Source organism: Phaenicophaeus curvirostris, chromosome 5, assembly GCF_032191515.1.
Source record: "Phaenicophaeus curvirostris isolate KB17595 chromosome 5, BPBGC_Pcur_1.0, whole genome shotgun sequence".
Lineage (NCBI taxonomy): Eukaryota > Metazoa > Chordata > Aves > Cuculiformes > Cuculidae > Phaenicophaeus > Phaenicophaeus curvirostris.
In genome coordinates, this window is record NC_091396.1 from 54,201,075 (window position 1) to 54,227,956 (window position 26,882).

The 26,882-nt window shown below is 36.7% G+C and overlaps 1 protein-coding gene across 6 annotated transcripts; it reads left to right on the forward strand.

The window, feature by feature from the left end:
- Positions 1-2,299: 2,299 nt before the first annotated feature.
- On the forward strand, positions 2,300-26,242 carry AK7 (adenylate kinase 7). Of its 6 annotated transcripts, none has more exons than XM_069857065.1 (18): positions 2,300-2,391; positions 2,767-2,949; positions 4,041-4,149; positions 5,670-5,764; positions 6,539-6,649; positions 9,449-9,532; positions 10,055-10,143; positions 11,654-11,744; positions 14,678-14,755; positions 15,489-15,638; positions 17,126-17,254; positions 17,536-17,677; positions 18,640-18,768; positions 19,789-19,854; positions 20,873-21,070; positions 22,652-22,839; positions 24,802-24,960; positions 26,023-26,242. In XM_069857065.1, the coding sequence occupies exons 1-18, from the start codon at positions 2,305-2,307 to the stop codon at positions 26,059-26,061; spliced, it is 2,127 nt and encodes a 708-aa protein (XP_069713166.1). In that variant the 5' UTR covers positions 2,300-2,304; the 3' UTR covers positions 26,062-26,242. The 6 variants fall into 6 exon arrangements, 5 of the variants coding, with proteins under 5 accessions (XP_069713166.1, XP_069713164.1, XP_069713165.1 ...); XM_069857063.1 differs by lacking the exon at positions 26,023-26,242 and adding an exon at positions 25,083-25,345; XM_069857064.1 differs by lacking the exon at positions 26,023-26,242 and adding an exon at positions 25,083-25,345 and having other exon boundaries at positions 19,792-19,854.
- Positions 26,243-26,882: the final 640 nt, after the last annotated feature.

The window sequence follows — 26,882 nt, forward strand, 5'->3', positions numbered from 1 at the left end:
AAGGCATTGAGTGCACCCTTAGCAAGTTTGCAGACGACACTAAGCTGGGTGGAAGTGTCGATCTGCTGGAGGGTCGGGAGGCTCTGCAAAGGGATCTGAACAGGCTGGACCGCTGGGCAGAGTCCAATGGCATGAGGTTTAACAAGGCCAAATGCTGGGTCCTGCACTTGGGGCACAACAACCCTATGCAGTGCTACAGACTGGGAGAAGTCTGTCTAGAAAGCTGCCTGGAGGAGAGGGACCTGGGGGTGTTGGTTGACAGCCGACTGAATATGAGCCAGCAGTGTGCCCAGGTGGCCAAGAAGGCCAATGGCATCTTGGCTTGGATCAGAAACGGCGTGACCAGCAGGTCCAGGGAGGTTATCCTCCCTCTGTACTCGGCACTGGTGAGACCGCTCCTCGAATACTGTGTTCAGTTCTGGGCCCCTCACCACAAGAAGGATGTTGAGGCTCTGGAGAGAGTACAGAGAAGAGCAATAAAGCTGGTGAAAGGGCTGGAGAACAGGCCTTATGAGGAGAGGCTGAGAGAGCTGGGGTTGTTTAGCCTGGAGAAGAGGAGGCTGAGGGGAGACCTCATTGCTCTCTACAACTACCTGAAAGGACGTTGTGGAGAGGAGGGTGCTGGCCTCTTCTCCCAAGTGACAGGGGACAGGACAAGAGGGAATGGCCTCAAGCTCCGCCAGGGGAGGTTTAGGCTAGACGTTAGGAAAAAATTCTTGACAGAAAGGGTCATTGGGCACTGGAACAGGCTGCCCAGGGAGGTGGTTGTGTCACCTTCCCTGGAGGTGTTTAAGGCACGGGTGGACGAGGTGCTGAGGGATATGGTTTAGTGTTTGGTAGGAACGGTTGGACTCGGTGATCTGGTGGGTCTCTTCCAACCTGGTTATTCTGTGATTCTGTGATTCTGTGAAGTGAAGCCGTTTTATTGAGATTTTGCATTACATTTATACCCCTCTTCAGAAGGGGCAAGCCGTGGTGTTACAAGCTGATTTGTCAGTTCTCCTTTAGCAGTAAACAATCATTGTTTACACACATTATTATGCTTTCCCATGAGAAACGGCTATGGGAGCACTCTGGTCTACAAAATAACAAGTCAAGGACTACTGAGGAAAGCCTCCCGTGAGAAGTGAGAGGAGTACAAGGCAGAGCAACTTTCTGATAATAAAGAGAGAAACCTTAAAGGCAACGTGTCCTCTACAGTGACTAATTCTTTTACAAAGCTAACTTATTCAGGTGCAGAAGCTGGGTTGTGCACGTCTAAATATCTGTGCCCATTTGATCTAAAAACTCCTCAACAAAGGACTGCAGAGGAAAGCTTCCCGTGAGAAGTGAGAGGAGTACAAGACAGAGCAACTTTCTAATGATACAGAGAGAAACCTTAAAGACAACGTGTCCTCTACAGTAACTAATTCTTTTGCAAGGCCAGCTTTATTCAGGTGCAAAGGCTGGGTTGTGCACGTCTAAATACCCGTGCCCATTTTGATCTAAAAACTCCTCAACAGGGCAGCCACAGCTTCCCTGGGCAGCCTGGGCCAGTGCCTCGCCACTCTCACAGTGAGGAAATTTCTTCCTTATCACAGAATCACAGAATCACAGAATCACAGAATAACCAGGTTGGAAGAGACCCACCGGATCATCGAGTCCAACCGTTCCTATCAAACACTAAACCATATCCCTCAGCACCTCGTCCACCCGTGCCTTAAACACCTCCAGGGAAGGTGAATCAACCACCTCCCTGGGCAGCCTGTTCCAGTGCCCAGTGACCCTTTCTGTAAAGAATTTTTTCCTAATGTCCAGCCTAAACCTCCCCTGGCAGAGCTTGAGGCCATTCCCTCTTGTCCTGTCTCCTGTCACTTGGGAGAAGAGGCCAGCACCCTCCTCTCTACAACCTCCTTTCAGGTAGTTGTAGAGAGCAATGAGGTCTCCCCTCAGCCGCCTCTTCTCTCTCCCCCAGCTCTCTCAGCCGCTCCTCATAAGGCCTGTTCTCCAGCCCTTTCACCATCTTTGTTGCTCTTCTCTGGACTCGCTCCAGAGCCTCAACATCCTTCTTGTGGTGAGGGGCCCAGAACTGAACACAATATTCGAGGAGCGGTCTCACCGGTGCCGAGTACAGAGGGATGTATGCCTAGTCTAAACCTGCCCGCCTCCAGGTTATGTCTGTGCTGTGTGTAAGGGCTGGTGGAGCGCAGGCACCAAGCCCGGCAGCGCCCACGGAGCGCGGGGCCGACCCCGACGCCCGCTCCCCGCCCCGCGCGCCCACCCGGCCGGTGCCGTCGCGCAGCAACGGGCGGCGTCGCGGCGGGGATGGCGGCGGCGGCGCCGCTGAGGCCGCCCAACCGGCGGGTTTTCCTCAACCACCTCGACTCCTACTGCGGCCGCAACGTCGGCGAGGTGACCGCGGGGGCTTCCTCGGCCGTCGCTGCCTGAGGCGCCCGCGGGGAGCGGGCCGGGGGCGGGAGGTGTGGGGGAAGCAGGTCGGGAGGCCTCGGGGAGCAGCCGGTGGTCGCGGAGCCGGGTCTCCGTGAGGAAGCGCCTGAGGCGGCGCCTTCGACTTCGAGGTGTGGGACGCGAGTCGAGACAAAACGTTTCAGCGGAGGTCAAGGACTCCGTAACGTTTTTCTGTTTGATGGAAGGCTTCGCTCTGAGCTGCGTGACCTACAACGGGATCGGGGCTGGTCGGCGGTGTCGGTGTCTTCCTAAGGGCGTGAGAAGTTGTATAGGGCTCGGCACCTACTCGCGTACAAATGTGTGTCTTGTATATTGCAGTATTTATCCAGATGTGCTGTTGGGGCATCGCTTGAAAGCGTAGAAGAAGAAGAGGAGGAGAAAGATGAAAATAATTCAGCTGCTGACGTTTCTAGTAGGCCAAAGGAGGGAGTTTACGAAATAGTGGGCACCCTTTCTAATTCAGGGAGCCCTAAACCATCTTTTGCAGAGGAAACGTATGCAGTAAGTAAGAGCCTTATTTCAGGTTGCCACTAGGCAACATCAGAAATATCACAACTCATGTGAAATGGACTACGTTAATTAAATAGTCTCTTGTTGCTGCTGGAAGCTGTATACGTGTATTTTATTCCTCCTGCTTCCTGCACACTGTTGTCTCCTCCCTGCTAGGTTTGATACAGCAAATATTAAATGTAAGGAACTTGAATTCCAAATAGATTTTTTAAAAAAGATAATTATGGGCAGGACTTAATTTATCCTGAGGATCCATAGATCTGCTTTCTTTTTCCCTCAAAACACACATCTCAAGTATCTCTCTTGCCTCCTCTGTCTTCTAACACTATTTTAAAAGTAGTGGTGCTGGAATCAAAGTTAGTGTCCCTGTTCTTAACTGTTCACCAAAATCGCAGCTTTCAATACCTGCTAATTGTTACAAATACCTACCTACTTCTCTGCATAAAAATGTGACATGTCCAGAGTTTAGTTAACTAAATGAGGCTTCGTTTTAAGAATGTGATAGCTTCTTGCTTGATTTAGTTTTCTGAAACTGTAATTGCCCGTATCTGAAGTTCATTATCCATAATCTCTGTAAACATTTGAAAATTTTGATTTAAATGCCTATCCAGCTGAGTTGTTCAGTCAGAAAATTATGGCTGGCACTATTTAATCTTAATCACTGCTCTTGCCTGAAGTGTTTGTTCAATGTTCTCTAATGATGCAGGCAATCTGCATTCAACAAAAATCACGGGATGTTATTTTGCAAGGAAATGGACACTTCTTATGTATTGTCCATTCTGCCAGCTGATCCTTGTTTAAAATGCCTATGAAAATCATAGATATTTTTTGATACAATTGCCCTGAAAATGTGAATCCTACAGTACTACTAGAAGTGTACATCTTTTTGAACTAATGTGCACTGCAAATTAGAAGAGTTGTCACTTAATTTACATTTCATTACCTTACCTGTATGTGACATAAAGTTTGACATCAGTCATATGAATTATTCTAACATCTGAGTGTTAGAAAACTATGTTGTATGATTAAGTTAAACTTGAAAAGCAAACAAATTTCGGAAGTGTGACTCTATTTTTTGCCAGGTCTCGTCTCAAAAAGAGCTTTTAAGTCACTTGTTTGAGTGTGAGATTATTATATATAACATCACTGAGGATGCAAATCAAATTGAGGAAGCAACATGGGCTGCTACGGGTTAGTACAACATTCAGCTGAACAGAAAATTAGTTGCTGTACGGCCATCAAAGTTTACCATAAATGTATAATGGAATTATCTGGGATTTACTGTAAATGTATGATGAGATTATCTGGGATTTATAGTTTACTGTAATATAAAACTGGGTTCCTTGATGGAGAAATGCTGCATGAATTGTTCAGTTAATTAGCAAGGGACCATGGTGTGCTCTCCAGCATTCATAAGCTAGAGAAGCTGTCATGGACTGGTCCAACACTATAAATGACAACATTGTAGGCAGTTATTTCCCTAAATAACCATGAACCATCATCTTATCTATTTGCATTGTGAGTGGGTAGAAAACTTGCTCCTGTGATATTCAAATAATGTTTCAATATCTTACATAATTATTTAAAATGTATTTTGACTTAGAAGCCCAATAAAAAGTACTGCTAATAGCCTTTCTGAAACTCTCCTCATTGTTATACCCGAATTCTAATGGACATCTGGAATCTTTTCATGGTGTCAGTGCAATGTTGTTTTTATATGATAGTTAAACTCAACTGTGCTTTCCTGTTTATAGCAAAATACTATAATAACATTATAAGTTTTGTTGACTCCACTTGTTGAGTCCACTTAATTATTTTGCTCTAAATTAAAGTAATGAAGCTTTACTTGAATTCTGTAGATTTTCTGTTTCAGTCGTGGAAAAACACATATTTTCTTGACAGAAGAAATGGGACAACACACGGTGATCAATATGATCCAAGTGAAGCCATTTAATCAAAGTTCATAACACATTTTATACCTTACTTAGCTGAAGCAAGCCGTTGTTTTGCAAGCTGATTTGGCAATTCTCCATTAGCAACAAGTAATCATTAGTTACAATCCATTATTATATTTTCCCATAAGAAACAGCTATGTGAGCATTTTAGTCTACAAATTGATAGACTACAAAGTAACAAGTCAAGGACTACCGAGGAAAGCTTCCCGTGAGAAATGAGAGGAGTGTAAGGCAGAACAACTCTCTATTGTTGCGAAGAGAAACCTTGAAGACAGTGTTAGTTACAGCAGCTGCTTCTTCTGCAAAGTTAGCTTTAATTCTGGTGCAAAAGCTGTGAGGCCTTATGCTAAGGTGCCTTTATTTCATTTAGCATAAGCTGCTCAGTGCTTGGGGTGCTCATTAAATGTCCTCTGGTTCGTAACCACCCATCATTTTCTTTTAGTATCTCAGCAGTCACTAAAGACTAAAGTCACTTACTAGTATAGTTTGTTCCTTTTTTCCCCCTCATGCTAGGTAGCTCTATGGAGATTATGTTGAATCTAAATTATTTGATTCTTTATTACCATTATTTGTCTACTTTTCTTGTTTTATTATCTCTGTTTTACACCAACCAAAATAAAGACTATTTGTTTCAAAATACATATAATATAGAATGTTATGTTATAAATGTGTGTAAAGGACCTTTATATAAAAGCAAAAATACAGTTTGAGTAATACATTTTACAATAAATTAAATCCTTTGCTTTCATTTAACAGAGCTACATATGGAAATTGAGCATTTTACAAAACCAAAGTTATTCATCCTCATTTCAACAATAATGAGCTGGGCAAACAGTAAACCCTCTGACCCTGTAAGTAATATAAAAACATTTTTTTAAACTGAATATTTCCATTTAATGGAAAATATTAATTAAATTCAATTAGATGAAAGTATTTCAGTAAGTATTTCAACAATAGCCAATAGAGTTATGGTCACCAAGTGTGGTTTTTCTCATGATCTTTTCACCCTGAACCACTACTTAATGCTAAAATTGTTATATTTATTCTGCTGGATAGAGATGTTTAGGCACTGGGCTACAATAATAAAGGCAGACATTGGGAAGTTCTTGGACAGGAGGTAAGGCCTATGCTGACCACAATACATACTGTGCTTCCCATATTTACTATATATTTAATGAAATACATATTTAAACCAGTATGTAGCCTGATAAATAGATTCATCTTTATATGTTAAGTATTGTCAGGAAGGATGTGGGGTGCTTTGTGGAATACTATTGTAGTTCTCCAATTTAGTCTTACAAAATTGTGCACATTAATGTTATTTGTAGCTGCCATCAGAGTTTTTCAAGCTTGTGTAATGCTATATAAAATAAAATAAAATAACATAAAATATTTTAAATATAAAAAGTACTTAAAAATCTTTTGCTATGAAAATTGAAATTGAACTATTGATATATTCAAAATGTCAAATCTAAAGTAACAGAATCAGACATTTTTAAGAATTCCAAATAAAAAAGTTAAGCCAGGTTTTTTTTAAGAACTTATTTTAACTTATTTTTTTATCTAGACTTTAAAAACTTTTCTGTTTTAAGACACATGTAACAGTCACATGTATTTCTTTTTAGGAAGATCCTGAAATTCCTTTTACTGATGAAGATTATAGCAGAAGAAAATCTCACCCTAGCTTTATTGATCACATAAATGCTGAAAAACTCATTCTCAGTCTTGCGAGAACTGTATGTAAAGAACTTTATATAAATAGCTTGTTTGTTCTTCTCATTCAGGGCATTATCTTAGTAATGGAAATTACCACCAATATGAATAAATTTTGCAACTATGTTGCTGTCTTTATAAATATGAATATAACATCAATTATTAATAAAATTTCAAGTATAGAGAAGGCAATGTCTTTTGAAACTTAAGTGTCTACATAACACAAATCCCGAATTTTTTCTTTTTTCCTTAAGCAGTGAGTAAATCTTACTTATTGCGTTTCAAAAACATATTGGTTTATTGGTTGCGTGGGAGAGAACTAAAGCAGGGGCCTGTGTGGGGAGACTTGAAGATGAAAGAATATAAAGAAAAAGGATATTAATTTTAAAGAAAAGCAGCATCTTTAAACATTAGCAAGGTATATCACTATTAAGCCTCATTCAAATATTTACAAGATATTCCAGCTACACTTAGCATGTTCCTAGATGGTTTGTGCTCTTGGAGCAGAGGGCTTGTTGACTTCTTATTCCACCCTATAAATCACTTTAAAATCATGTCCACAGAGCTGACTCAGAATACCTAGAATATATGTTATCACTTTATATGTGTTTTAAAATTACTTCCTTCAACTCTGTTTGTTTTGACCCAGTTAGACTATTAATCTCACTAGAGAACAGATCATGCCTCTGTCTGTATTTAAAGAGCTATTATTAAATAATCAGTGGCTCAGATTGTGCTTCACAACTCGGGAAAATTGATGCTCTTGTCATTAGAGGTTAGGAGAGAGAACTGGAAGACAATGAAATACACTGTATGATGAAGCTGTCATTTGGTCATTCTCTGTGCATTAGCAGTTTCCCACAATAAGTATAAGGTAGTGTCCATTGCAGAAATGTGTCAAGCTAACTATAGAGGGGGAAAAAAACTTTAATCTGAATTGAGTAAATGCTTATCATGTTATATCTTGCTGAGAAAATAATAGTATCAGTTATGTTGTAGTCTAACATGGGTTTACAAGTACAGACTAGCAGCAGAATTTGATTTGTAGCTTGAAAAATCAATGGTAAATTCTTACACTTACTGTACTAGCATGGAGTTATTTTATAAGACTATGGAATAACTTTCATGCTTGTGATGTTAGAAATATGAAGATTGTAAACCTTGCAATAATGTCTGCCACCAGTAGCACGCAGATGAACTATTGACTCACTTTTTCTGACTAATCCAAAGCACTGAGTCACTATGTAACAAAAGTATTAATATAATAGCTGCTACATGTTTGCCAGGCTGAATGTCTGAGAAGACAGTGGAACAATATGTAGCAGTACACGATAAAGTGACTTGAATACTTTCAATATATACTTCTTGTAGGTGTTTCAAAAGGAGGCCTTTTCCTCCAGAACTCCAAGGGCAGCTTCAATGGGTATCATTGCTCCTGTTCAGTTTCTGTCAGCCCTTAGGAACAGGAAAGCTCCAAAGCATTCATTCCCCGCAGCTGATCAACAGTAGCTTCCTGTGATGGCTAGAGACTTCTGGATTACAGTTCTTACTCATTTCTAAAGTTTGTGGCATCTGGAGAATGTGCCATCTGTGAAAGAAATTACAGTGTTGCCAGCCACCAGCAAAGAGCTCATCAGGAAATACTAGCATTCAGCAGCTGTGCCAGTCATGTGCGGAAGATCTTGCACCTAAGAATAAAAGGATTTATTAGCCTTCATATCTGTTCGGAATGCAATTTAATGACTGTTGTTGCTTACAGCAAGATTTCACCTGAGTTAGTGTATATCCCACCTATATTTTGCTTAAAATTCAGCAAGAATTGTAAGCTAGAAGTCTTTGCTTACTGCCACTAGCAATTTTTTACCTTTCCCTTTGTGGCAGGGCATTCAGGCTATGTAGCTTTTCTCAGAGAGAAGTTGCTAACTCTGGGGTCCTGCCCAACCCAGAATCCTCGGAGAACCACAGAGAGAGGAGCTCTTCATCTCCGAGCTCTTTTCTCAGTGGCTTCACAGTTCCCGAATCCGTTAATTTAGACTTGTTTACCACTTCAGGCATTTTATAAGAATAAAACAAACAAACAAACATTGTTGAAACAACTAAAGCCTAGAACTAACTGATAATTCTGTAGCTAGAATGTGACATCTAGTGGCTCTAATGAATATTACACAGGAACTTGGTGTTTACCCATGACTTAAAATGCTGTGTGCAACTGGAGCTTGCCTAATAATTGTCTTATTTTTTAAATTAAATAGACAAATCTATGACATTATGCAATAATGGTCAGTAAAATAATATACGGGTTGAATGTCATGTAGGAGTACGAAAACAGCTAGATAGTTCATGGATTTTATTTTTTTGTTTTAAATTATGCATCAAAATGAAAGAGAGGCAAATGTGTCCAGCATTTCCCACTTGTTTAGCTAGTCAAATAGAAATGTAATGCAATTTAAAAAAATAGCTTCAATGAATTTCAGAGTTATTTTTCTTGGAAATGGAAAGTTAGAATGCAAGTTATCCTGCTTACTTCATTGATTTATATAACTTACTTCCAACACCTTAACTTTTAAAAATTTTTCAGAATTTAAGTTCAAATGCAGACAAGCCAATTCTGATTGAGCAATGGGGTTTTTTTGAGTAAATATTATCAATATGACTTATGAAACTACTGGGTATGCAACAATTGATCTAGCTACAAATTTTAATTGATATAATTTACACACTTTGTGTATTTAGTACACAAATACTCAAGTTTCAGGGTAAGCCAGTATCTCATTTGCAGTTCCATATTTTTATAAAAACTTTCTCGCTGATTTTACTTCCAGAACAAACATAAATTTTCAACTTATGTTGTTGCTTCAGGACATCAATATGGAGCTGGGGAAGGAGTCTTCCACTACTTCTTTAAGGTAAACACCCAACTATTTTTGAAGGTTGATTTAATTTCTAGGAGCAAACCACACTGGAATTGAATGCATTTTTACTAGCTTTGGTATCATAAGCTTAGTGCTTTTGTGAAGAAAACCAATTATTTGATCCCTTTGAAATGTTTTAGCTATGGTTTCCACTTTTTTTGGCTCTATATTGGATTTTTTTTTTTCCATAGTGTTTGAACAGTGTTTCCATATGTACTTTACAGTGACAACACGTTGTCATACATGGTATCAGGAAAAATGGTTTTCTTCTCATCATTATATTCTTGGTTTTCCCAAGAAATTCTTTTCTTTGGGAACATTTGTCAAGATCAAAGAATATTCCTTAAAAAACGTTTCTTTGTAGGCTGCCTGTCAGTATTTCTCAATAATTGTTTCCTTTTCTGCAGTTCCATTAATCATTCAAGAAATTGAACTTTAAATCCTGAATATATAGATTTGCCTAGTAAAAAAATGCTTCTTTTTTAGCCCTGGTTAAAAGTAAACCTGTATTTTCAGATGGGCTGGCTTAGTGAGACTCCTGCAATACCTGTTTTTGGAGATGGAAACAATATTATTCCAACTATTCACGTTCTTGATTTAGCAGCGTAAGTAAAAAGAGAATTCCCCTGGACAATAATTGGTACCTGGCTAGATAACAAATCCAAACGTACTAGAGAGTACTGAGGCTTTTAAATTAGGGTGGGTGGGCTTAAGAATACTCTTTGGCCCTTCTTACTGAGTTGGAGACTTCTATTTCTTTAGTGCTAGATATACATTCTAGAAATCTTATCTGACTGTTGTACTGGTGCTATGCTTTTAAATTACTAGCAATGCTCAATCCGTGTGTGATACCAGTTAACTGGCACATGTCACGTGTCACAAATGAGTGTAATGCACCTCACTCCAAAGAAAGAAGCAGCAATACATTTTATTGAAGTAGAATTTGACAGAGTTCAATAAATTCTACGGAATTTAACAGAGGCTTACCAAGGTTCAGTAATTTGATGGCATGGTTCACTCTATTAACTACGGCATGGAAGAAATATACAAAGGAAAATCGAATTCAAATTGAGTTAGAATGATTCACACAGAGACTGGAGACACAAAAGGGTAAGGAAGACTCTCCTGTTGAGTCACAAGGTTCAAAGGGGACTCCTATACTTTCTAAATTTCTTATGGTACCTAGGTGTGGCAAGGTCCAATCTTAGTCCCAGAGTTGGGCAGTGGTTTATGTTTAAGAGACTTATCTATACTGTTTATCATAATACTGAGTAGTTGCATGGATTAGTAATGTTACATTAGTGTTAATGCAGCATATGTTCAAAGCTACTGAGGCACAAATCAAAGTTACCATACCACAAGGTTATGTGCTATATTAGTCGCTTACCAAGGATCTGGCATTGGTACAAGGTCTCTCTGCCTCAAGGAGCAACCTTGAGAGATGTTCCAGCTCAAGGGGAGATCACTGCCATGCAACATAACTGCCTAGCAGGGAGAGATCAAAGAAGGCTCGCTTAGGCTGTCTGATTTATGGAACAGAATGGTTGGCCTGTAGTCAAATTACATGTGATGGGGAAGGTACGCATGAGGCTCCTTGTACTCACAACTTTCTTTGTTCCTTGATAAATGAGTCTTGGAAGAGCCACCAGCTATTCAGGTGTTAATTACATGGTCGATTTTCCAACCTCATACGCGTCAGTGCTCACTGTGTCACTCTGCTCCATTACGGGTTTCAGAGAACAGCTTGAAACTAGAGTTCTTGGCCTGGCTATGGCTCAGGTCATTACCTCCTTTGGAGCCTGTACCAAACTACTGCTAGTTTGGTTAATGGGTTGAGTGCATCTTTCACAGCACAGACTGGAAATGGATCATTTACCCTACAGCAGGCTAAGTTAGTATCTTCTACAGATCTTGCTTTTTCTTCTTTGAACTACTTTTGAAATAAAATATCTAGCTGTGCTTCTTTATTAAGGAAAATAGATATGAAAATATCAAGCTCTGAAAAGTTCTGCAAGATTTTACAAACTCTCTGTCCTTTTTCTTAAATGCATTTAACAAGGAAAGCTCATTATGCTTCACTGATTACTGGCCCTGAATGTATTTGCTGTATTTCAGAGTATTACAAAATATAGCAGACCACAGGCCAAAGTCTCACTATATTCTTGCAGTAGATGTATCTATGCACACTCTTAAAGAAATAATAAAGGTGAGTAATTTTATTCTCTTTTTTTTTGAGATATCTTTAAGGTTTTAAAAGCTATACATTTTACTGAAGTAGAAGTTTATAAGTCTTCCTGAATTATCTTGTGTCGTAAATGACATAGAAAATTATTTTTAAACCCTCCAAGGCTTCTGTCCTTTCAACAAAATACATTACTCCGACCTCATTTTGCAGAACTAACTTTCGCAGTATTATCATTAACTTTAGTAGAAATTTTATTTAAGAAATTTCTGGTGAATTGTTGTGGGATTCACAGTACTGTAATTAGATAGTCGAAGTCTTAAGATGTTTTTTGCTTAATTTTGTAGGAAGATACTTTGTTTTCCCAAGCATTTTGAAATTAAGTCTTGAAATAGTCTTGATGACAGTATTGAGCTGATAGTGGGAGTCAACTAATGCAATGTAATAGGAGACTTGCTCATGTAGATTGAGCAAATGTTGTGTAAGGACCAAATGTAACAGCCTTATATATTTGCTCATGTCTAAGAGTGTTTAATGGAGCAATGTGTTAAGGAGCTTACAAGAATATGCAACCTTTGTTTTGGTTCACGTAAATATACAGGGTCTTGCTGAAAAGTTAATAGTTGAAGAGCCATTCCATAGAAGTGACCATAATGCAATCAGTCAACATTCCTATGCAAGAAGCAAAGGTCTACTTTTGCAGCTGTGATCAACCATAGGAGAGAGCATTACATAAAAATGAACACAAAACGACATTAAAAATATGATGTCCTTAGAGGAGAAGAGTAGAGGTTATTCAGACATTATTACAGATATAAGGCCATTGCACGCTACTTATTAAGAGAAGTTTGGGAAAGAGAAAATGAAAATTAGCATGTTTAAACTGTAGGCTGAAGAATACGAGATGCCAGACTGCAAAACGTTGTGATAATCATAGAATCATCAGGTTGGAAAAGACCTCCAGGATCATCGAGTCCAACCATTCCTATCTGCCACTAAACCATGCCCCGCAGCACCTTATCTACCTGTCTTTTAAATACCTCCAGGGATGGTGGCTCAACCACCTTCCTGGGCAGCCTCTGCCAGTGCCTGATGACCCTTTATGTGAAAATTTTTTTTCCTGATATTCAGTCTGAACCTCCTCTGGTGCAGCTTGAGGCCATTTCCCCTTGTCCTATCACCTGTCACTTGGGAGAAGAGGCCAGCACCCTCCTCTTTACAACTTCCTCTCAGGTAGTTGTAGAGAGCAATAAGGTCTCCCCTCTGTCTCCTCTTCTCCAGGCTAAACAACCCCAGTTCCTTCAGCCGCTCCTTGTAAGACTTGTTCTCCAACCAGCTTTCTTGCTTTTCTCTGGACGTGCTCCAGAGCCTCAACATCTTTTTTTGTAGTGAGAGGCCCAGAATTGAACACAATATTATGTCGGGATGAAGAAAACAGAACAGAAAAGATCATGAATTCTGGCAGGGTAAGTGAAAAAACACTTGAAGATCAGCTATCAACTACCAGGAGACCTAAAATTAATATCATTATCAAACACTTAAAAGAACAAAAAACCTGCCAGAAAATCTGCAAGGCAAATTGATGATTATGATATAAAATGGGTGCTTGGAGAAAACAAGGCCACAGCAGAGACACTTTGTATTGCTAAGAATGAGTAAGAACTGGAAGCGTCTTAATGCTTCAGGATCTTTATGGATAACTTGTTAGAGGATCCGTATAAAAATAAATTAATTTTAGAAAAGATATAGAATGAACTGACAAAATTAACACTAAGAAACCACCAGTCTTACGGTATTTCAATGAAGAGGTGTGAAATAGTTCAAGGATGAAATAATGCTGAATTGATTATTTGTGCATACAGTTTAGCACCATCCTGGCATTTGAAGGCTGGCAGATGATAAATGGGATACCAATGTAAAAAGAGAGGTTCCCGGTGATTATAGGATGGTTTGGGGAATTACAGACCAATATGCCTAATATGGTTGGCTAATCAAATTGCACCGGGGGAGATTTAGACTAGATAATAGGAAAAATTTCTTCACCAAAAGGGTTGTCAATCACTGGACTGGGAAGTGATAGAGTCACCATCCCTGGAGGTATTTAAAAGATGTGTAGATGTGGCACTTAGGGACATGGCTAGGGTGGACTTGGCAGTTTTACAGTTGGACTTGGTGATCTTAAAGGTCTTTTCCGAACTAAATGATTCTATGATACTATGGTTCTAAGATTCAATGATTATTAGATGTTATAATAAATTAAATGCATTAAAAGACACCCGGATATAATACATATGATCTATTTGAGGAAAATCAATGTGAATTTTGTAAAATACTTTCCCAGTAAATACTTCCAAAGAAGTACTTTCAAATACTTTGGAAACCTGGAATTCTTTAATGTGACTAACAAATATAGATAAGGGTGAATAATCTGATGCAGTCTACTTGAATATCCCAAAACCATTCAATGAGTACTTCACCAAAAGATGTTGAGAAGCAGATAGGCACCTTAAGAAAAGCAGTTTGGTCCTTTTATGGGTATGTGATTGTATAGAAATGGGAAATAGGAGTAAGTGGACAGTTCTTGTGAGAAAAAGGAAGCTGCTAGTGGAGAGAATGTTGTAGAAAGTACTGCAGATAGTTATCTTGGCAGAAAGCTGTACCAGCCTAGTTTTCTGTGTTTTGGGGCTGTTTTTTGGGGTTGTTTGTTTTCGGTTTTGTTTCGTTGTTTTTTTTAAGTTGCAATTACTAAAGAGGAATTGATACATAGCAAAACAAAACTGTTTAATACTAACATTAAAGTTAATATACTGTTCTTTGATTTGCCTCTTTCAAATCAGTACACTGATTTTTCTGATATGGTGTAACATAAAATTTAAAGCACATATTTAATCTGCAGAAATCCTGTTCATTTTTTCAAAGAATCTGAATTGATAAGTGTGTTTTGTTTTTCTTGATAGTGTATCAGTAAAAATGTTGGACCAGGAAAAATTGAGAAGGTTCCAAAAGAAAATGCATTCCTGAGTAAAGAGTTAACAGTTAGTACTTTTATACCCTTTATTACTTAAGGAAAAAATGTAAACTTGACTGTACAATATCATGAAATATATAATGTATTTCTTTATTTCAACAAAAAAAATCTACCCTAATACATGCCTGAAAATATATACACTGAGTTTTAATTCAGAAAATAAACAAAGTAAAATTTAACTCTCCTAGAATAGACTATTTTAAGCCTGATTTAGAAAAGCAGTGAAGCACTGATGACACTACTGCACTGTGCATACTGGAGCACTCTAACAAAACTTACATGAAATTATAACAATAACAAAAAAGTTAATAAAGAGGTGCTACTAAAGCTGATAAGCACAGCATACATAAGTTATGTTGCATTCATGTATTTATCTGGAATGAAATGTTCAGAGAAGACATAAATAAATTACAAGCCTGGTATTTTTAAGATGATAACTGTTAGTTTATGAAGGAGGTTATTCCTTACAATAATAGGAAACTTCTGTATTGTACAGAATGATTGTTAAATGGTTCATGTTCTAAAAGTTCATGAGAACACTCAAATACAAATATACATTATCGATGTTTATGTTTTTTAAAAGCTTAAAATGTCTGTTTTGCTTTGTGTGCAAACTCTTCCCCTATGCTTGAATTCTTTCTATTCTCACGCCTCCATTCTAGTCTCTAGTTTAGGCTAATGGTGTTTTTTTGCCATGCATAACTTAAGTCTGTAAAGTAAATATAACTTTGCCCCCTCAGCAAATGCATTTGGACATGTTGCTTGTGAACCTGCGCATGGAAGCTATGTTTCTGAAAGACATTTTCAACATTAAGTGGGTTGCTCAGGCAGGACTGGTGGAGAACATTGAACAAATCGTCAAAGAATACAAGAAAAGTCGAGGATTACTGGTAAAGATCTGGTATACACTGTTTTAAAGTGTTGCTTTCTTTTTTCCCAGTATAAATGGTTATATAAAAGCAAACTTTAATTTCTTTAAGGAACAATACATGGAAGACTGATATAGATGCAAAATAAGTGAACATAAAAACTAAAAATTAAATAGAAGAAGTAAAAAACCAAAGGGATTATTAATTAGAACAGTAATCATTAAGATTATTTTCTTTTATGCCCAAAAGTGACACCATGTAAATGTGAGTAAGCTTTCTGATGGAAAAGCTGCTGCTCTGAAACTAGTTTCTATATGCAATATATGGCATTCCTGATACATTTTGCTTCAAGAACACAATAAATGTATCTTTTATTTAAGCTTTTTTTAATAATAGTCAGTAGTTAAGCAAGTATTTTATCTCTTTGATTATATTTAGTGAGCCAAGATATATAATTGCAATGTAGCTTTCATTTGCTTTATTGTGTAATATACTAAGCAACTGTGCTGTTTCAATGTTGGCTTACTGTTTAGAACTTATGTATTGAGAGGTATAGGGGAATTGTTATTGGAAGGTGCAGAAAAATGCTTGCAGAAAAATTGATTGGTATGATAAAGCTATGCAGCGTGCTTAAATCTTGTTCAAACTTTGAACAAGAGTTCAAGATGTGTAAACCAAAATACAACTATTGCCATTCAAGATTGTTTGTTAGAAGTTCCTGCTTACCTCTTAAAGGATTAACAGATCTGTGTTTGGGTTAAACTACTGCATCTGAGCACATATGCCTTTAATTAAAAAAATTCACTACAAAATGTAGACACACCAAGTGGCTAGGAGAGAAAAACCAGCTAAACCTCTGTCCTTGTCACTGCTCTATTAAATTTTCAGAATTTAGACTGTTAGATTTACTGAATTAAGTTAGGAAGTTAGCGATGAGTTGTTTGCATAATGTATATAACAAGTGTATACTGGCATCTTAATAACACTTACTCATCCTTGGGCTAGGTAGGTTGAAACAAGAAATTGATAATATCTTAAGATTGTGATGGATCTGAATTTTTTGAGGTCAAAATAACCATTGTGATGACGGCAACTCTACCTCAGTTGGGAAATAGATCTATTTCATGTTTATAATAGAATACCTGCCACCTCAACCCAATATTCACTGCATCCTATCTATCAGGCTGTGTTTCATCTCTTTTAATCATTAAAACACTAATAGTGCCATATATGTTGGTCTGTGAGTCTACTAAATAGAAGCATGCTTTTTCTCCAACGGTGAAGTTGTACATTTACATTAACTAGCTGTGTTATTTCAAAGCCTGTGGATGATACAGGAGATACTCTGCAAGAAAATACATACTTGGTGTAAATTAAACTAAAATATATTTTCAGGTTTATTTATCGTATTTGTTATTTCCTGTTAATTATAGTAAAAATATTGTTCTTTTTACATAGAAACATCCATATTGTTTGAATGATGTTATATCTTTTTTTTTTTTTAACAGCCTGTCAAAATTTGCATTCATGGTCCTCCTGGGGTTGGCAAATCTACCATTGCTGAGGAGCTCTGTAAACACTACAAGCTACATCACATTAAGATAAATGATGTTATTTCAGAAACAATAGCTAATCTGGTGTGTTGTGGTTTTCTAATATTGTTATTTTAATTTTTGTGATTTTAAAATGTTTGGCATCATTTAAAAATCAGTAATGGAATTATCTTTTGAGGTACTGATCACTTCTGGGGGATGCACTCTACTCTTTTTATAAACTGAAGGTCGCTCAGTACCTGACTACCCAGGAGCATATGTGAAATGAACTTTTATTTTATTTTTTCTTTTTATTACATCTGTGTATAAAAGAAATTCGGCTATGAGATTTCTAAACTTATTCATGTTTCTGATCTTGTCTTCAGGAGAAAGTTGTGGCTCCTAAAGAATTGGACTCTGACAGTGTGGGAGAAGAGGGAGAAGATGGTGAAGAGGACGAGGGTAATAATGTAGAAGCAGCACAAGAGTTATTGGCTGAAATAAAAGAAAGCATGGATCAGAATGCAGGTAGGAAATGCAAAGTTCTAAGATTGGATTTAGGTAACCAGCACAACTCTATGCAAATCATAATTCAGGAAATAAATTTGTACTTTAGAACTTTTGCATCCTGCTAAGAGCAAGAATCACATCCATAATCACATACCTTATTTAAAAATCAAATGGAGTGTTTTACATTATATACATATATTATATATTGTGTATATGAAGGTGATACACTTTTTAAATACCAGAGTGCTTTTCCCATTGTAAAAGTTCCATCTTATATTTTCTATACATTTTAAGGAACTCTTTTTTTACTCTATAAGCTGGTATATAAATAACAATGGTATACTCAAAAGCATTAGATTCTTGACCAGATTTTTAAAATTATATCATGTTTTCTTTTCAGAACAAGGAGCATAAATTATATAATGTAAAGTAAAATACTAGTGAAGTATATCTTTATCAAATTTGCAAAGAAGAAAAGTATTCTAGTAAAAAAAAGAATTAATGCACTGTCATATGAGATTGGTTGATGAGGTGTTAAGTACCTTATACTTCATTTTGGTCATCTCTATAGAGTAAACAGTATTTACTGAGGCCTGTAAAGAATTTTAAAGTCTGAAAATTAAAAATGGTCCATAAAAATAGCTATTACTGAAGACTACTAATTACCATGTATATATGAATAAAGTAATGTGGATTCTTACTCAGTGCTTAACGTTTTCTATGCAGTATAAAGTGACACCCCTCTTAAAAATGCAATCTATCCCTGAAGGTTTACCTGATTTGGTTCTTGTGTATCTGCAAGGCAATGGACTTGTAACGCACCCAAAAGCTTCCATAATGAGATCAATGCATCTCTTGCATAGACAATTTTTTAGGGTCTAAATAGAAGTTTTTCTGATAAATGGATTAAAATGTTAGTAAAATATTTTCAGATCTATTTTGCATAAGCTAGGTACCTATTAACATTTGTTGTGTCTTAGGTCGCCTAGATGATCAGTATGTTGTTAAGCTTGTGAAGGATAAGCTCAAATCTATGCCTTGTAGGAATCAGGGATATGTTTTAGATGGGTTCCCAGAGACCTACGACCAGGCAAAAGATCTTTTTAATCGTAAGTACTGCTGCTTTTATTTTTATTGCTGCTAATATTGTCATTATTATTATTTATCTCAGGGACATATAAGTGAAGTGTATCAGCACTGTACTGACTGCAGTGCAGGACACAAAACAGAGTTGTTTTCACATGATGCTTAAAATGTAAGAAGTATTCAAATGCTCTATTTAATTTAAACACAAGATAGTTTTCAGGGTAGCTTTACTGGCAAAGTAACAAGTAAATGGAAAAAATATGGAAGACTATTACTTCTCTTGTGTTGGGCTGCTCCACTCAAAGAAGTTCTAAGGCACAATTTCTTCATAATACTTAAGGGCTGCTTAGTGAGGAGATCATGTGAGTGTTCCAATGCATGTTTTTAGAACTAGATTAGAGTAGGTACAGTAGACGTGATTTGAAACAGTAGATATAATAGGAGCTCTGGCACACACATTTCAAATTGTGGTCAAGCAATTAGACAAAGAATCATCTCCATATGTAAATTACATCATGAGGTTTGAAGTAAAAAAAACCAACAGTCTTGTTCAGCTTCATATGCTGGACTGTAAATTGTCATGCTCAGCTGGTGCTCTTCAGGAAGTTTTACTGACTATTCAAAACAGCAGACCCTTAGTGGCAGAAACTACTTTAGCCATACTACTGTAAAACATTTCTACTCACTGTTCTGAGCCTTGTTTTTGCAGAATAATGTACGTGGCAGGAAGAGAAGCCAGAACAGGCAGAACAGCAGTTTTAAAACTGGACACATTATAAAATTGTCTATGGATGTGCATACTTCCACTGTACAGGCAAACAGCTATTAGTGTCCCAAGGCAGAATTCTGGGGTGGATGGCAGTGTGACTTACTTACTGAGTTCTCTGATTTCTCTAAACTGGTGTCCAGGTTAGATTAATTTCCAGCAGTTAGAATAATTTGATTATAGGCAAGTCTGTGTTTGTACTGGGCACATTTTTAGTGAATATAATGATATTATTGCTTCAAATGAAAATAGTGATAATTTCTTACTTCTATTTTAGCAGAAAGTGAAGACGAAGAAGAAATTAAAGGCAAAATACCCAAGTGTAATGACTTAATCATACCTGGTGAGTTTGGTAGATTTCTCTCCAAACAAACGGGAGTTTTCAAATTCTGCTGCAACCAACCAGAAGTCTAAAATATCACTCCATCTGTTCATATTTTATTTAACATAAAATAAACACCTAATTTGTGTAACGCTTGCTGCCCTCTCAGCCGAAAGTGAGCAATTAATCAAAAGGAAGATTTTGTTTCAGTTTGTGGGTTTTTTACCATTCTTTTATTTTTCTTTTTGTGAAAATGCCATCAACTGTTGGCTGATAACAATAGTAGTGGCTGCCCTGGTTGTGATCACAACAGGTATTAACGGCATAAATATATGCTCCTGAACTTCGCATATTAAAACCCCATAAATTTATCTTTAGTGTGAGAGCTTGAAGGATGTTACCAAATTAATTTTAATGCATCAGTTAATTTGGGAATGAAAACAGAGTGGTTTTCATGTGTGCAGAAATGGCTTCATGTTGGGAGTTTTCGCTGTCCTGGATTTCTTTGCAAGTTTTGATTACATTCAAAGAATTCATTTGGCGTACTTCGCATTTCAAGATGTGTCTGGTTAGACAGTAGAATGGTTGAATATCTCCAATACTTAGTGTTTCAGTAAATGATAGTTTACTGGCTTCGGTGGAAGTGGAGAAAAATCATAAAGTCCTTGCACTTGCATAAAGGGGAAAAAGTTTTGATTTAAAAAGCAGGGTTCTACAAAGCTTGTAAGCACACTGCATTGCAGTTCTTAAGATTTTTGTGCTGCTCATTGCAAGAATAGTTTTGTTGATAGTGATAAGTAAGAATATGGTGAAATTGGAATATGTACCTTCTTTACAGATAAGGCTGTTAATATTGTTAGATTCCTCTAACTGGAGAAGTTAAGCGTAAGTATTTGATAATTGAATTCTATATAAAGATCTATACAATTCATATCTATTTATGTTCAGTTGTGGTTTAAAATTTCTTATTAACACAAAATAGGTAAGAAAGTGGAAAAATAATAATAAAGAGGTGCTGCTAATGTGTTCTTCTTCACAGAATTTGTTATTTCTTTGACTGCATCTGATGAATACCTTATAAACAGAATAATAAATCTGCCAGAGAGAATTGTTGCTGAAACTCACTACACTCAGGACCGGTTCTTGCAATCTCTGAAACTCTTCAGAGAGTTAAACACAGACGATACAACTCTTCTCAACTATTTTGATGAACTTGAAATACATCCTCAGTTTATTGGTATGAAATAGTAAAATTAATAGATAAAATAAGAATTAAAAACATTGTGTTGCTACAAATTTAATGCTTGTGAAGATAATACACTAAGTGTACCTTAATTTTAGAACATCATAACGTGTGGCTTTATTAATCGCTTTTATGATATTATTTTTTTCTGAGTCTCAAACATGATTAAGATAAAGTAGTGGGCTTCAAGATTCTGGAAATCCTACTTTGCTACAGTGATTCATTGAATGAAGTCTGCAAGTCAATTCTTTTGTGTCTTGTTTTTCTCATCTGCAAAATGGGGATGGTGACGCATGCTTGATCATCTACAACAAGGAATGTTAAATTTATAGTGACAATTTGCTTTGAAGATCTTAATTTATTAATTCATTTTCTGGTGATCTTTCCTCTCAATTAGCATCAGTGCTAGCCTCTTTTTTTTATTTTAAAAGGTATTTATTTTTGAGGATAAATGCAGTTATTATAACTGCTGTAATATTTGCATTGTAATCTTGCTTGGCCACCTAAGAAAAAAAAAATAACACACTCCTTGAGATCTCAAATTCGATGCTTAAAGAATTCTTATCAATAATCTAAATTGCTAGAAAAGTGGTTTGCACTATAATTGGTATATCAAGGTTCAGTTAAAATTGCTGAAACAATGGACCGGTTGACATAGAAAACGTATTCTTTAATTTGGAGTACTTCAGGAATGTAATTGCTGGTTATTTTGAAAGAAGAATATTTGAAAGAAATTGTATCATGTGGAATTTACCTTAGCTTTATCCTCAGTTCTTTCAGAGTTTGGACTTCAGGCCCAAATCACAGACACTTAAACTCTTGCAATATTGGTGTTAGTATTGTACATCTGTCTTCTGTCTGGATTGGCTTTCAAAGTAACTTTATAAAGCAGAAGACTGTGGAGCAAGGACTACTGGATTCTCACCTAAATTCTGTATTCTATTTGTTCTACTTTTTTAGCTTTCTCTGTTCTCTTTATCTGTTTCTGAGCCTTTCTTTCTCCACTCCCTTACCACTGAACAAGCCCTTTATCACTGTGTGGATACCTGAAATGCCCACGCTTCCTCTTGTCTGTGTGCATTTCTGTACTCTTTCTGCCAGATACCTTCCCACACTGAATACACAGAGAGCCCAGAAATCCCTGAAGACCATCACCACTTTTCTATGTTATCCCTTGCCCTTCTTGGTTTGCAAGTCTAATATGTTAAGTAGCCTCCAGCAATTAAAAGGGAGAGAATTAAATAAAATAGTTGAATGACCTCATTTTCAAGTTTCAAAACTTAGGCAAGCTGCAACTGATAAACAGAATATTTGTAAGAATTATTTCAATATGTTTCTCCCTTACCTCATCGTAAAAGGACATACTTAGCTGAAATGGGGTAAGAAAATCAGATGTACAAAACTTAATACTGTGTAATGAAAAATTTATAGTTATAAGCAACTGAAAGCAACATCTTATAGTGGAAAAATCAAACAAATTGAACACCATATATTTTTAGATCGTGCCGTTATTTACTAATGCCCATTGATAATTGACAAAAGCCTTGAAAAGTTCTCTCTTGTATTGTTTAAAAGATGTAGCTATATTTGAAGATCCTGAGAACAGAATGATTGTAAAAAAGATCATCAAAGAAATTGGGGAACCTCGAAATTACCGTTTAACAGATGAAGAAAAGGAGAATTCTGAACGCAGAGCAGCTGAGGAACGCCTTGTCAAAGAAGCTCAAGAGAGGGCTGAAAGGAAGGCAAATTGGGAAGAGTGGGTAGGTTAATATTCACATATATTTGTGAAGTCATTACTATTTATCTGTTTTAGATGGCTTCCAGCAATCTGTTATGTAAATACACTCAGAAAGTGTGGCATAAATTCTCCAGTTCCTTATACCATACTTTAGATCTGGTTTAGACCACCTTTGCAGTGTGTTTTAAGGCCCAACATAAAGAATACAGTCTCTTTTAGATTACAGACAGCAGGAGAGGGGTTTTTTTGGCATGTTGGTATCAGCACGTCTTTAGAATACTTTTATGATACTCTTATTGTTGTTGCTGTGCCATAACTCTTTTTTTTTTACCATTTATAAATACCTACTATAATCAATGGTTATTTCCCATAATCAGCCTTTTAGGGCTTTTGCGTTTTGCTCACTTCACTTCTAAGCAGCTGACCAAGTCTTAATTATTATGCCTTTCCAACAAGACTTTTAACTAAACACTGAACAATATCCCAGTCTGTATTGCAGAATGGTTTTTGAGCTTACAAGAGAAACACCTTTGAGAGCTGAGTCCTGAGTTCATTGACGGCTGCCTGATGCAGTATGAAGGATGCTTTTCGTTTGTTAATACCCTCATAATACTTGGTATTTAGGCTACCTGACCTCACAGGATTTGCACATGCTTTTTCCTTGTTTACTTTGTCACTCCTACTGTGTAAGTTACTTTGTCACCTATCCACATTTTAGGTAAACCTGAAATGCATACAGTAAGAATGTTCTTGTTCACACACAAAGTCAGGTTGTTTCATGAAAGGGCAGTTCTTCAGTTGCCTTCTTCCAGAAGTATTTAAAAACCTCTTAATCATTCCAGAGAGTAATTATTTTCTTGTATTAAATGCCCATACATGTCTATGGAAAATAATATCCTAAAGTTACTCAGTTTAAACAAGTGTTTGTATTGTCTGAGGTTGGCTTGTAAATAAGCTTTCCTTGTTACCTTAAGTTTATCCTTTTTAATTGGCAGATGCTTAGGAAATCTAAGCAACTATTCATTTGCCTTTAAGACTGTAGATTAGCTGCTGTCTCTGAGTAAAGTGACCAAAGACCACTTGCAGGATTTGTTCAGTAGCACTCCTGGATTGAATGAACATGACCATTATCTTTTCCAGATATTGGTACATCGGTTTTATCTGAACATTGCTTTTGTGTTATGCCTTGAGTACAGAAAGGCAGTCTTCAGTGTATCATCTACTTGCTGTATCTATAGAAGACTCGGGCTACTGGTGAATAAAATGAGAGAAGAGAGAGCAATGAAATTTTTGTGTGTAATTTTCTAGCTAAAACAACTGCAAGTACGCATGCTATTAAGTGATGTTAAATGGAAGATAGAAAAACTCACAGTGGTTTTATTCCCCATCCCTCCTACTTTTTGAATGCAATCATTGTATTTGATTTAAACTGAATTCAAGAATAAATTTAGCTATGGTTTTACTCTCCTTACTCTAATCCACCTTGAAAACTGACATAAGTGAAATAAAAATAAAACAAAGCAAAGAATTAAGCACAAAACAAACAAACAAACTTCAACATAATTTAGTTATTTAGAGAGTCAGGGCTCTCTTCTGAGTAAAAATATTCTCCTTCTCTCCCATTCAAAGAACCCTCAAGAAACTGCCTGCATTTGCAATAGTGCTAATTTCTGAAGTGATGCAGTGTATTCCAACCATTTTGCCAAATATCTTCTGGAAACAGGACCATTGGAAGACTTCAGAAAAACTCTCCTTCTTTAGTACAGAAAAATAAAATAACTTTACTAACAAGATTATTTCAGTTTTCATCACAGCCTCAGTATGCCATGTGCTCTAAATTTAATAAGCAGCTCATAGTTTTTCTTGCCAAGTTATGAGTTTTAAAGTTCTGTCCACTGCTGTATTATTTTTTTTTCTCTAGGTCAAGTGCTATTTGGTAGATGTTATAAATGTTATTCTTTATGATTTTGTTCATTATTTGTAGAATAAATGCCTGGAGGAAGTGAAAAGACAAGAACAAGAGTTACTGGAGTTCCAGTCCATTCCACTACGAAACTATTTAATGAAGAATGTCATGCCTTTGCTTATGCAAGGGATAAATGAATGCTGTAAGATCAGGCCAGATGATCCAGTTGATTTTCTGGTAAGGTGATTAAATTTTTTTTCTTAAATATGTTTGTAAAATCTTTATGAAACTATTAATATAGACCCAAAGAATCTGTTAACAAAAGGACTTAAATTCTTTTTCTCCACCATCATGACAAGAATCAATTGATAGTACCTGCAATTCTGGTCAGCAGTAACTATTTTGAAAATTAAAACCCAGGAACTACTCTTTGTATGTACTCTGCCAATTCTGCTGCCACACAGAGGCCTGCAGAAACAGGGACCTCACCCTCCATCCTGCTTACATTCCTCCAGGCATAACAGAACATGTTATTGTAATGATGAATGAAAGCTCTTCAGTAATTCCCTTCCCAATACGCAGAAAAATTAATGAGTAAATCCTCTAAGACATTAATGGAACAAAGGGCCTCAAGAAGTTATCTAATTGAACTTCTGGCTGAGAGCAGGGGCAGCATTGCATTCAGACAAGAATTCAGATGCTTTGAAGCTACTGCTGTGCGGCTGTTCTTCCTGCACATCATAAGAAACTTACAGACAAGATATCACTATATTAATGTAATGAAATATGTTATTAACCAAGCAAAAGCTTACAACAAAAGCATCAATGTTGCATGCGACTTTAGACACTATGGAATGTTTAATTGTTTTAAGCTTTCTGCTTACTGATGAGTGACGACTACCTGTGCTTCCAGGAGCATTACACCTTCTCTACTAACTGCATAGCTTTTAAAGATCTGTATTATCTACTCTCCTGAGTCCAGCAATTGGCGCTAGGGTACTCCATAGGAATTTCCATGGAGTGGCAAATACTGTAATAAATGGCTCACTTCCCTCTCTTGCCTGTGAAAGAGAAGGGGTGACTGCAACCAAGAGGGAGAATGAGGTGGATGGTGTTTTGGATGGCATTTTTGGGGAAGTTTCTCTGACATGTCTTCCAGAAGGAGCATTTTAGAGCCACTTAATACTTTCCGTGATTTTGTTTAAAGCAATATTTTGCACTGTATTTTTGTTATTTTGTGCATACTTTAAAATTGAAGACTTGAAAATAAGTGTAACTTTGAAACTTTTCTGTTTATAGGCAGAATATCTCTTCAAGAACAGTCCTGATACTGAATGAGATAAACATTAAATCCTAACAGCTGTTGAAGTTAAGTAGAAAGGGAGAGCATTCCTACTATGTTTTAAATAAAAATACTTCATTTCTGAAATTATTTTTGTTTAGGCTTATTAGGTAATCTCCACTCTTATACCTTGTACTCTATTACTATGCTGTACTGAGTTTTTAATGTTCCTTCTACAAAAGTACCATTTACTGCACATATTGATACATTTACATATCTGTATTTCATGTCTATTTGAAACTGTAAACCAAAAGAATCTTTTCTCTTCTTGGATTTTCTTCTTGGATTTTTTTTGTTACACATTATATTTAAGAAATAAACAGTATTAAATTGTCGTGGACGATAGCGGATGTAGACAGCTAGCCTGGGAAACAAATAAAAGCAGGAAGCTCTCCCACCCAGCAACCAACAGGCAAAAAGTCACACAACATAGTCTTCTTGTGCAGAACTGGAAACTGATATATAAACACTTTCCCAGTATAGGTATGTCATAAAACCTGGGTTTTTCTTTGGAATCAAGTGGGTGTAGTTCTCATTCTATTATATTCATTATTGAATATTTGATACATATTTTTTATAGATTCTTGAAGAAACTGGACTTTCCAGCATGTGGCTGTCATTCCATTATTTATTGACTTCATATATCTTTTACAGAAACTGTCATTGTCTGTGCTGACTGAGCTGAAGCTGATGGCATATGTGGTGTAAGATAAAGGATTTTGTCAAAAAAGAAAGCAAGTACTGTTTGGGAGAAAAGGGGGAGTAGGGGAGGAAGAACTGAAAGAGTGGTGATTCGAAACATTTTACACTTGTTTTA

Coding starts and splice junctions, on each gene's coding strand:
- AK7 (XM_069857063.1), top strand. CDS start 2,305: ATGGCGGCGGCGGCGCCGCTGAGGCCGCCCAACCGGCGGGTTTTCCTC. Junction 2,392..2,766: donor GCGGCCGCAACGTCGGCGAG/GTGACCGCGGGG, acceptor TGTATATTGCAG/TATTTATCCAGATGTGCTGT. Junction 10,144..11,653: donor CACGTTCTTGATTTAGCAGC/GTAAGTAAAAAG, acceptor GCTGTATTTCAG/AGTATTACAAAATATAGCAG.